This window comes from Schistocerca nitens, chromosome 1 (genome assembly GCF_023898315.1).
Source record: "Schistocerca nitens isolate TAMUIC-IGC-003100 chromosome 1, iqSchNite1.1, whole genome shotgun sequence".
Lineage (NCBI taxonomy): Eukaryota > Metazoa > Arthropoda > Insecta > Orthoptera > Acrididae > Schistocerca > Schistocerca nitens.
In genome coordinates this window covers 932,136,377-932,149,472 of record NC_064614.1, presented here as the reverse complement: position 1 = coordinate 932,149,472, position 13,096 = coordinate 932,136,377, and the positions used below count along the sequence as shown (strand labels likewise).

Below are 13,096 nucleotides of genomic sequence, written 5' to 3'. Positions count from 1 at the left end.
TTGGAATAGACTGAAATTACGTGAGAAGACTTCACCGCAGAGAAAAATGCCTTTGTTTTAATGATTGGCACCCAAATTCTCTTATCATGTCACACACTCTCCCTTGCTTCGCGGTAATACGAAACGAGCAGGCCTTCTTTGAAATTTTCGAAGTCTTTTCACACAAGCCACACATACTTTATTCGGAGGTAATAGTTGATAAAGAGCACAACAACACAGAACAAACGAGTTTCGTAACCACATTTATATACGACTACACATTATTGAACAAAAATATGTATCAAAAATTTGCTATTCACAAACAAAAATATCTTATTATTTTCCTCGTTGTCCCAAATCAAGCATGAATACTTTGGTAGGGTCAACTCGTTTCCATGTAATAATCTGGCAACCATATTTCGACTTGCACCTATCTTGTCTTACGGGGATCACCATACTAGAACGACGATAAAACATTTGAATTCTCTGTTTTTGAGAAACTGTGTTCACCATTTTTTATTAACGCGATGTCTTCTGTCCAGAAAAAATGTGTCATCCACGAAATTAATTTCATCTGACCGCCGCGAATAAATCAATAACCAGATTTATCGCGAAGACCTGAATATCCAGATTTATCACTTGCGCGTCAACAGGACGGCATTGCATAGCTAGAACAGAATGAGGAGAAAAGAATCATACGAGAATTAGAAGAATGGTTCGGCTGCGGTTAGTAGCCTTTACCAGCAAAAATATCGTCACCGCTTTGACACCACGTCCATCCAGCTACGTAGTGTCTGTCTTGTTCGAGAGAGACCATCGCGTTTGATACAAAAGCCTTATTTTTTCCATTAATACATAGAAGTTTATACGTATCCTTCCCCTTCCTGCACACTTCCAGTATCTTGTAAAATTTTCTGTACTCGTACCGGACATCCCTAATGTTATCTCTGCTGAGATAACTGTTAGACAAACATAAACAAGTTTGTCAGTTCCCAGGCATACAGCTGCGATAAACGGCCAGTTTACTGTTTGTCCTTCAACTCGACTCAGACAAAGAGCCTGCGGTCCTATCTTGTCCCTTTTGTCTGATTTACTCCGCCTGCGCTTAGTTCTTCCATGGGCCCTGTTACTTCCCTCTCTCCGCAGCTAAGAGCTAATTTGAGTAGACTGTGACATCATCTTCCAGTCAAAGATCCTGAAACATGTTCTTAGCTCTGATACAAGGAAATTTTTAAATACAAAAAAATAAAGTTTGTGGCTAGCTCTTACAATTCTTGTCGGCGAGACAGGCTTTTACCAGAAATTCAATTTACGTTGAACGTTTCCCCAGTTTAGTGGGTAATTCAAGTATCTTAAAGAGGGCAACACATTTTTACTGTCGTCGGTTTAGGAAAAAGTATAATCAAAGAGTTCAGTATGGAATACAACATCATGTACACAAAATACGTATAGAAACTTACCTTAAACGTGGATAGACGAGTGGTCCATATACAAGTAAGATAGGTCCACTAGTATTCGATTACGCTGGTAGTGATATGTGTCTTATATTGCTTTCCTATAATCCGGTACAAGTCTAGTTTAATGATGGTTACAATGTCCACCTTTTACAGTGTATGTATATCCACAATACAATGTCCTTCGGACACGCATGCAGAAACAGTAGACGTCAACGATGCATATCCATGCCTCGACGGGCTAACATGATGATATAATATTCCTATGCGGAATTACGAATTGTGCGAGTATGACCACAACAACAACAACAACAACAACAACAACAACAAGAGTAGGGACTACGTGACACATAGAAGTTTGGATCGGTCCTCGGAGGCGTGCTCTGGTAGCCGGTCCGGGTTGGTTAAGGCTACCGTTCGCAATAAGCGGGAAATCCGGGTTACAGTCACGGTCAGGCACAAATTTTCATGTGTCGCAAACAGCTGAGGTCAACGCGTAGTCGCAAAATGCGAGTCTATTTCGTAATAAATGCTAGTTTAATCTTCTGTACGCAGGGCTAATATGAACTTCGAACTATAAAGAGAACGTCGGAATAACTTACGTTAGTGTCTGCGAAGGAAATCGATTGCTATATCGGTACTCCTGTGTGATGTATCCTTTAACATTGTTCGATCGTTTGGATTCCCACCTAGCAAGGCTCATACGCTAAAGTTTACTGGTGGTAGACTGCTGGATAGACTTAAAAGTTGGTGAACATTCATTGCAAGTTGGCTGCGAAATGATTCTGCTGCCTCTGCGTACACTTCGCATAAAAACAATAAGAATAAAATGACTGTCGGTGACCTCGGCCCCACAACCACGAATTTCCAAAAATGACTGAAGCCTGCATACTCGAATACAACTATCTGTTTCACTATATTGTGGTTTTAACATCTTAACACCATTCGTGTTATTTGGAGTGTTTTAGCATATGGCATTTGCACTTTGAAGTATAAAGCTAAGTGACTGAATTTTCTCATGTTGAGAAATCAGAAATTTTTGCTCGGTAAGAATTTTCTAAAGCCAAGATCGTATAAAATTTCTTTTATTATTTCGGTGGTGGTTAGTGTTTAACGTCCCGTCGACAACGAGGTCATTAGAGACGGAGCGCAAGCTCGGGTTAGGGAAGGATTGGGAAGGAAATCGGCCGTGCCCTTTCAAAGGAACCATCCCGGCATTTGCCTGAAACGATTTAGGGAAATCACGGAAAACCTAAATCAGGATGGCCGGAGACGGGATTGAACCGTCGTCCTCCCGAATGCGAGTTTTTATTATTTCGAAACAACCGGTGACGACAGAATTTTGCTGTTATCTTCAGGTCTTGAAATATTTCTGATATAAAATGTGTTCATTTTGAGTTGGCACATACGCGAAACTGTCCTGTAGGTAAAATGTATCACGTTACATGAAGGTCTGTCACAAATATAACTTTAAAAAATCAAAAAGCTCCTTGGGTGTATGGTCATGTCCATGTATGTAACGCTCAGCAGACGATTGTTACGTTATAAAAAAGACAGTACCTAATAAAATGCACAGTAGCACGTCTGTTTACGTACTCTGGACATATTCTAATTATTGAAGATCCACCTTAGACAGCATATAAGGTACAACGGCAGTTGTCCGACTAATGTAAACAGAAATGCTGCTGTACATTTTATTGTGTACTGCGTTTTTAATGGCGCAACAAGCGTCTGTCAGGCGATACATATATGGGCATGGCCATGTGCACAAAGTGCTTTTTGATTTGAAATATTTTATTAATGACAAACCTTTATATAATGCGCCACATTTTACCTAAATGACAACTAGGCGTGAGGACCAACTCAGAATGAATACATTTTATAACAAAAAATTTTGAAGACCTAAGACGACAGTGAAGTTCCATCGAAATCTATTGTCTGTAGTTAAAGGAATTCTTATGCAATTTTGGCTTTACGAAGTTTTTACACAGCTAAGTGGCATGCCTAATGTCAAACACTAACAACAGGCCAGTAACTTAATATTTGCCGCTGTAGGGATTTGATAAACAAAAAGCATACAATGAGTATGTGTCGTAAGTTACTGCATATACCTTAATATAGTATTAGGAACGGAAAGTTGGTTAAAACCGGAAGTGAACAGTAACGAAATCCTAGACACAGAATGGAATATATACCGCAAGGATAGGATAAACGCCAATGGTGGAGGAGTATTTATAGCAGTAAAGAATTCAATAATATCCAGTGAAGTTATTAGCGAATGCGAATGTGAAATAATCTGGGTTAAGTTAAGTATCAAAGGTGGGTCAGATATGATAGTCGGATGCTTCTATAGACCACCTGCATCAGCAACCGTAGTAGTTGAGCGCCTCAGAGAGAACCTGCAGAACGTCGTGAAGAAGTTTCGTGATCATACTATTGTAATAGGGGGAGACTTCAATCTACCAGGTATAGAATGGGATAGTCACACAATCAGAACTGGAGCCAGGGACAGAGACTCTTGTGACATTATCCTGACTGCCTTGTCCGAGAATTACTTCGAGCAGATAGTTAGAGAACCAACTCGTGAAGCTAACGTTTTAGACCTCATAGCAACAAATAGACCGGAACTTTTCGACTCCGTGAATGTAGAAGAGGGTATCAGTGATCATAAGTCAGTGGTTGCATCAATGACTACAAGTGTAATAAGAAATGCCAAGAAAGGAAGGAAAATCTATTTGCTTAACAAGAGTGATAGGGCACAAATCGCAGAATATCTGAGTGACCACCATCAAACGTTCATTTCTGAGGAAGAGGATGTGGAACAAAAATGGAAAAAATTCAGAAACATCGTCCAGTACGCCTTAGATAAGTTCGTACCGACTAAGGTCCAAAGCGAGGGGAAAGATCCACCGTGGTATAACAATCATGTACGAAAGGTACTACGGAAACAAAGAAAGCTTCACCATAGGTTTAAGAGTAGTCGAATCATAGCTGATAAGGAAAAGCTGAACGAAGCGAAAAAGAGCGTAAAGAGAGCAATGAGAGAAGCATTCAACGAATTCGAACATAAAACATTGGCAAACAATCTAAACAAGAACCCTAAAAAGTTTTGGTCATATGTAAAATCGGTAAGCGGATCTAAATCCCCTATTCAGTCACTCGTTGACCACGATGGCACCGAAACAGAGGACGACCGAAGAAAGGCAGAAATACTGAATTCAGTGTTCCGAAACTGTTTCACTGCGGAAAATCGTAACACGGTCCCTGACTTCAGCCGTCGCACGGACGCCAAAATGGAAAATATTGAAATAAACGATATCGGAATTGAAAAACAACTGCTATCACTTAGTAGCGGAAAAGCATCCGGACCAGACGAGATACCCTTAAGATTCTACAGTGATTATGCTAAAGAACTTGCCCCCTTTCTATCAGCAATTTATCGTAGATCTCTGGAAGAACGTAAAGTACCTAGCGACTGGAAGAAAGCACAGGTCGTTCCCATTTTCAAGAAGGGTCATAAATCAGATGCGAATAATTATAGGCCTATTTCACTTACGTCAATCTGTTGTAGAATAATGGAACATGTTTTGTGTTCTCGTATTATGACGTTCTTAGATAATACAAATCTCCTTCATCATAACCAACATGGATTCCGCAAACAGAGATCATGTGAAACCCAGCTCGCCCTATTTGCCCAAGAAATTCACAGTGCCGTAGACACTGGCGAGCAGATTGATGCCGTATTCCTGGACTTCAGGAAGGCATTTGATACGGTTCCGCACTTACGTTTAGTGAAAAAAATACGTGCTTACGGAATATCGGACCAGGTTTGTGATTGGATTCAGGATTTCCTAGAAGAAAGAACACAACATGTCATTCTTAACGGTTCAAAATCTGCAGATGTAGAGGTAATTTCGGGAGTACCGCAAGGAAGCGTGATAGGACCTTTATTGTTTACAATATACATAAATGACTTAGTTGACAACATCGGTAGCTCCGTGAGGCTATTTGCAGATGACACGGTTGTCTACAAGAAAGTAGCAACATCAGAAGACTCGTACGTACTCCAGGAAGACCTGCAGAGGATTAATGAATGGTGCGACAGCTGGCAGCTTTCCCTAAATGTAGATAAATGTAATATAATGCGCATACATAGGGGCAGAAATCCATTCCAGTACGATTATGCCATAGGTGGTAAATCATTGGAAGCGGTAACGACCGTAAAATACTTAGGAGTTACTATCCGGAGCGATCTGAAGTGGAATGATCACATAAAACAAATAGTGGGAAAAGCAGGCGCCAGGTTGAGATTCATAGGAAGAATTCTAAGAAAATGTGACTCATCGACGAAAGAAGTAGCTTACAAAACGCTTGTTCGTCCGATTCTTGAGTATTGCTCATCAGTATGGGACCCTTACCAGGTTGGATTAATAGAAGAGATAGACATGATCCAGCGAAAAGCAGCGCGATTCGTCATGGGGACATTTAGTCAGCGCGAGAGCGTTACGGAGATGCTGAACAAGCTCCAGTGGCAGACACTTCAAGAAAGGCGTTACGCAATACGGAGAGGTTTATTATCGAAATTACGAGAGAGCACATTCCGGGAAGAGATGGGCAACATATTACTACCGCCCACATATATCTCGCGTAATGATCACAACGAAAAGATCCGAGAAATTAGAGCAAATACGGAGACTTACAAGCAGTCGTTCTTCCCACGCACAATTCGTGAATGGAACAGGGAAGGGGGGATCAGATAGTGGTACAATAAGTACCCTCCGCCACACACCGTAAGGTGGCTCGCGGAGTATAGATGTAGATGTAGATGTAATATAAGTTTTGTTTACACGCTGTTTTTAACTGAAAACGATGTGCTGAAGATTTGACAGCGTGTTTTTGTTGAGAAATTCTTGCTAACAGGGACCTTGAGAGAGGTCAAATGTCGACATTTTGTGACCGTGCGAAAATAAACCAAAAATTAGCAGGTGCAGGCGACATGGAATCATTTAAGGCATTACAATCAGCTAAGCGAGAAGAGTAAGGGTAGGAGACAGATATTGCGATTTCTTGTTTATCCATACAAATGAATCAAAATCTACATAGTTTGCGTCTATGGTTTTTTTGTTAACGTCTCTTTCCTATTGCTGCTGAGTGTTCTTTGCGATATAAATGCCTGTTCTAAAGATGCTCTAATTCAGATCTAATCTCAATTTAACCAACTTTCGGTGGGTTCTTTCTTTATATTTGAGAGCTCATACAATTTCAGTGTGTATTACAACTTGTGGTTCAGCTGGAGTTTGCCAGTGCATTTTACTTTCAATAGACGTGATGGTTCGCCGTGACGCACTGTAAAATTTAAACTAGGTCCGCTTGGATCACTTTGATTACATGTGCCTTTTTTCGTACTTTTCATTGTCTACCCCCAAAAGCTAGAGTGAACTGTTCGCATTCTGACTACTGTGGAGTCAGTCGTCGAAACCTAAATACCAGGCAAACTGGTAGCGGAGCATGAGGAGACCTAAACGGCCATATAAATACTGAAAACTGTGACCACTCACTTTTTAGAAACACTGGTTTATTACATGAACCGGACGATCTTCAGATGGTGCACAAGAGGTTACATGACTGTTTCATATCGTGAACTGGGTGCTGGTTCGGTGATAGAATGGAACACGCTTTAATACATCGCCGTAACTAATGTTCATATGGCGATTTGTATCCAAAACTGATTTCTGTACTTACTGCGGCAGGTATGGCCGCCTTTGTAATTACTATACATTTAGCAGCTTACTTTGTGATGGACTGTTGGTTACATATCACTAACTTTTCACTGGTTATGAATACACTTACCGATTATTAAGAAACTTTGTTAGCAACCAGCATGTGTTGTACAACTGATGTTAAAGATCTTCGGAGAAAGATATAACAGACTTCGCTAGGAGACATGATTTGTCTTTTGTTTGCATATAATACAATGTGTAGGCAAATCCTTTGATCAGAACTGGCATTAACGCGAATGCTCAAAAATAAAATAAAGTTATAATATTGGCAGAGAACTGCAGCTCTGTACACTGATGTGACAAAAGTTATGGGATAGCGATACGCACCTATACAGATGACTTTAGTATCGCTTACGCAAGCGATAAAAGGACAGTGCATTGGCATTGCATCCATTTGTACTCAGGTGATTCTTGTGAAAAGGTCTGCCAAGTGATTATGGCCGCGCCACGGGAATTAACAGACACTGAACGCGGCATGGTTGTTGTGGCTAGACGTACTGGGTATTCCATTTCGGATGTCGTTAGGGGATTTAATATTCCGCGATCCACAGTGTCATTCACATTAACGTCAGTTCTAATCGAAGTATTTACCTACACATCGGCTGTATTACATGCAAACAACAAACAAATAACGTCTCTGAGCAAATTATTTTATGTCTTCGTGCGAAGATCTTTGTAACAAACAGCACATGGTGGATGCTGCCAAAGTTTCGTAATAATCAGCAAATATATTCATATCCAATGAAAAGTGTGTGATGTGCAACCAACACTCCATCACAACGTAAGCTGCTAAATTGATGATAATTACAAAGCAGGCCATATCACAACGTAAGCTGCTAAATGGATAACAGTTACAAAGCCAGCCATAGTGTCGCAGTAAGTACAGAAATTAGTTTTGAATACATATCGCCTTATTAACATTCCTTATGGCGATTTATTAGAAGATGATCCACTTTCTTGTCACAGAGCCAGCACCCAGCATCACGCTGTTTGAAGACGAATCTGGGAAGGTACGAAATCCGGTTTATGGAAACAGTAAGTATTTCAGAAACAGACTGGCCGCAATTTTCTGTATTTGTACTGAATAAATAGCCGCCGGTTCAAAACATCCATAATGGATAAGCTTAAAGGAATTGATAATATTTTGGAGCGGATTTTTGGTTTCGACAATTGACTTAAACCCATAGGAAACGTACCGAAAACCTTCGCCAGGTATGTGAACTAGTCTTAATTTACTTCTGGGAACAATACGCCCCAGACGAAAAATTTAAAGCCTGCTGTGTTCGACAGCCTATTTGTTCATGTGCATAGAGAGTAAAGTCGATGATTCGTTCGATACGTACATCGCTCCTGGATCGCTATCGATCTCAACCGATGTGAAGAATGAATGGAGCGTCTTGTGTCAGGTCTGTTACGTGCAGTCTCTCTGGGGGCTCGTCGATGACCCGGTCAGCGTGACTGAACGGCGTCACCTGCACGGCTTACCCTCAGAGAACGCCGCGGGTCTCCCTTCTGAGGTTCGCCCCCTTCGCGGCAGACACTTTAACAAGCATTTGCCGCCAGCCGGCGTTGCAACACGGAGAGATCGATATTGCGCCGCCGACGCGACGCCGGCTGCATCCTGCCTCTGCCGCGACCCTCACAGCTCACCCCACGCGCCGCTCGAAGTACGCTCCGCTCCTATTACACCGGCACCGCAGTGCTCCAGTTACTCTCGTAACCCCCGAGTGGACTACTCTGTAGTAAGTACGCACAGACCGCAGCAGGTCAGCTGGTTCGGCGACCTATTCCTCTACTCTAGTGACATTTACTCGGACAGTAAAATTCTACATAACTATAAAGAAAATAATCTTTTACTGTTTCAATTCTTAGCCCCTCGTATCTATTCCTCTAGACAGTTTGAAAGTGAAAGATATGAATTTTTCTGTAGCATTATTTTACTCGTGCTGATGACGAGATCGGGGACCACTGCGATGGCTACAATCAAATGAAATAAAACAAGCAGACACTTGTTTTGCAATGATATGTGTCGGGCTTTGACAATCTTCCAGTAGTTTAACGTTGTGGCGTAGTAGCTGTACTTTTAACGCTTGTATTTATCTAATTGACATTGATGACGTGTTGGTTTGGGCGCACGACGTCGCGCTCATATTTATATAAAGAACAAATTCTCGATGGGGCAACGGCAGTATTAATAATTCAGCCGATAAAAGATAACTACCCGGTTGCATCTCTGAGCCATACGGAGACAGACTAGAACTAGAAACAAGTCGTGGCGAAATGAAATATAACGGGCTGCTTGCTATATTCATCAAATTTTTCAGCGCTTGAAAAGACAAGTGTAAGAAACCATTGCGGCTCGCGCGCTCACACACACACACACACACACACACACACACACAGGAAAATTGGTATTTCGCATCTGTGTACAGTAGAAAGATGTAAAAGATGAGCAGCAGCAGGATAATCTTCTCCATTTGTAGAAACCACTTGCGTACGAATATTTATATTGTCATAAGAATCTTCACAAAAGCAAATTAGTTCTTTCGATGACTACCAAAACAAAGAAAACCTGCGTTCGGCACTGGTGCGAGCAACAAACTAACAACATTTAGCTATCACACTGACAGATACAAAATATACTGTGATTAGGTATCTATTCAGCACAACAGAAACTAAACAATAACACGAAAATGCAGTTAATTTATTTACACATGCGCCTGATGTATCCCTTTGTTGTAAAGCGAGATATCAATTCAAAGAAACGAGGATAGCGCAAAAGGAGATTGTAACAGAACGACTAATGACAGACTACATAGCGATTTTGCGAATCTAAAAGACGTTACCTTCTTTAAATACCAGACAGTAACCAATGAGTAATATACACACACATTAACATGTTATGTCACTGTGGAAAACAAGGAGTTGCCACTGACATGTGCATCTATTCTGATATAAGTAGAGCCGCATGAAATAAGTAACGCTGCGCGATAAACAAGCTGCTGAGCGTTTCCGCAATAAATACAGACAACTTGCCCTTAAGAAGAACTATTTCCTTTGTGGTTAAAGGCGAACATGTACTATGCAATTACATAGAATTTTCAAGCACACCTAACCTCTGGTAAAGTGAAGGTCTGGCAGTCCTTGTTTCGAAAGGGCAGATTTCGATGACGAAATCGACAGTTGTTTTCTGCAGGAACACATGTTTCAATAAATGATGCGAAATGTAACTCTGATATCATACGAATATTAATCTTCATAGTAACGTGGTCGTTACTGTTGACATACATATCATTAGCTGTAGAATACATTGAAAAAAAAAAGAACATGATTTCTTTATGTAACAAGCAGGTTGACTGAACTCAGTAAACAGCAGCTTATTTGGAGGAAATGGATAGTGTCTGAAAATTTGCTGCTAATCAAGCGGAGGGATGATATTTTTTTAGTTATTACATTTGTTACGTTATAGGCAAGGATCATTCTGCCAGCTGTGCAGGGATAATATCTACGAATATAGAAACACGTGATTGGTGTTACGTAATACGGGTATATGTCATGTGAGCGCTAGCTTGGAGCAAAGCGGCTTTGCATCTGTCAGTTTGACGGCACTCCTGTTCCTCTTCTTTGTTGTAAGTTATTTTAAAAAGCACTCACCGTAGTTGGAGTGATGACATCTCCTCCGTTGGCGACCGGCATGAAGAAATCTGTTGTCGATAGCCGCGAATCCTGGCTGTCAGAGTCACTGGAATGCACGGAATTGCCTGCCGAGTACATCGCTACGCTACGCCGTGAGGCTGCGTCAAAAGCTTTTCGTTGTCGGAGCGGGTCCCCCTATCCAGAGCTTCCACCTGCTGCCACTGGCGTCGCCAGCTCTTGGATGACTCACTGTCTACGGTGTTGCCTTTGCCCGACGGGGGAAGCCCTCACTCTCTCTCTACCTCCCGACCCGCTCCGTACAAAGACTCCCGAGTAATGATGTCATACCCACCCTCCGCTATTTTTAGGTCGCTGAGCTCACTCGCAGCCGTCACGTGGGCGTGACGGCATCGGCCGAACGCCGCCGGTGTCTGCCGAGCGGAGCCGAAGTCGCCCGACGGCCCCTACCCCTCCTTCGGCGAACGTAGGTGAAAGCCGCATGCGATGACGCATCGGGGTTGCCGGAAATGGGCGTACTGTGCTATGCCATCACGGGACCGAATCCTGCGTTACTCATCGCTCAGGAATTTCGTAGCGGCCTCGCTTAGTGCGGTGCTACACTTGTTACCTACGTGTTCCTCGACATACGCGCTCGTGGGTGCCTATCGAGCGGCGGCCGCTGACTCACCGGCATGCGAGCAATGCGCGCGATTATTGATAAACAGGTGCGGTGTTTGTGGTGACAAGCACAAAATCGCGAGCCGTTGCAGTCGTGCATAGCGCGACAGCACTTGGCCACGCCTCCGCTAGCAGCTGTGCCTTTGAGAGGACTGACTGAATCACGAATCAGACTGGAGGCTGATTCAGCAGCCACCACGTGTTGGCTGGGCGCACCAGACACAACCCGACCTTCGTTGTACGTACGTATTTGGACTCGTGCGAAATCGAGACCGCGCTGATGCTGTGCGAGCTACACAAACGACTGTCGACAGGAAAGCTCAGAGTTAAATGTTACCTACATCTGTGAAGCAAATTAACCTGTTTATTAACAAAAAAACCGCTCCAATTGCTTAATTAGAATTGCAGTAAGTCCATACGATCGGTTTCGGCCCTTATATTTGGCCATTACCATCTGTAACTGCCAAATGTCAATACGTAACATGCTGGTTATATAGACCTTTTTGTTTATAACAGAAGACGAGAGAGTGTTTACTGTACAAGTACAGAAAGAATATGCATCTTACGTCAACTGTTGATAAGCAACATCAAAGAATAGAAACAGTAAGAGTCAATTAGATTGCCGGCCGGAGTGGCCGAGCGGTTCTAGGCGCTGCAGTCTGGAACCGCGCGACCGCTACGGTCGCAGGTTCGAATCCTGCCTCGGGCATGGATGTGTGTGATGTCCTTAGGTTAGTTAGGTTTAAGTAGTTCTACGTTCTAGGGGACTGATGACCTCAGCAGTTAAGTCCCATAGTGCTCAGAGCCATTTGAGCCATTTTTTTCAATTACATTTAAAAATTTCGTGCACAGTGGCGTCAAGAGAAAAATGGGCGTGCCGTAATTATAAAATCTGTGCAATCCGACTTATTAAAACTGTTACCAATATTTAGCGTAGAAAGCGTTATCTGACGTTTTTCAAAATTACATTGTATGTTTTTCAGGTAAAATGCTGATAGTGAACGATAAAACAGTAAAAATCAAGTGGATTTAGAAACAGTTTCGCGCTCAATGACGACACGAGAAAAATGGACGTGTATCAATTATAAAAAACTGTATAATCCGATAAATTAAAACTATTAACATGGTTTAGCTTAAAAAGACTTATATTCTGACATATTTTAGGATTAAAATTGCATACTTTTCAAATAAAATGCTGAAATTAATTATCTGGAATTAATAAAAATTTAATATTGTTGCAATGAACGAGGCATTTCTTTTCCACGAATTTGTTAAATAAATCGATTTACAAACTGTTTTACGTTAGGATAGTACTTTTTATCTACAACAGAGCTACTCCAGATAATTTTTTTGTTTCTGTTATCCGTCGTAAACTTGTGAATGGAACGATAACTGTTGAGTGCATTCTACGTGATCCCTAATTCTTGAAAAGAAGCTCGTTATCACTCTTTAAATAAGTGATCAGTTCTTACAAGAGGCCTTTTTATGGACGAACTTCCCATCTTCCGTTTTTAAGGGAAGGTGAGATGCAGACTTCTCTTTGATGAACACTACACTTGTGCTACAAAA

General features: G+C 41.8%; 1 protein-coding gene across 1 annotated transcript in view; it reads right to left on the bottom strand.

The window, feature by feature from the left end:
- Positions 1-11,021, bottom strand: part of LOC126193722 (transcription factor kayak) — a 125,806-nt gene extending 114,785 nt beyond the window's left edge. The window contains exon 1 of the mRNA XM_049932711.1: positions 10,868-11,021. Within this exon, the coding sequence (XP_049788668.1) occupies positions 10,868-10,987 (120 nt within the window). The 5' untranslated portion in view covers positions 10,988-11,021. The remainder of the gene's footprint in view (positions 1-10,867) is intronic.
- Positions 11,022-13,096: the final 2,075 nt, after the last annotated feature.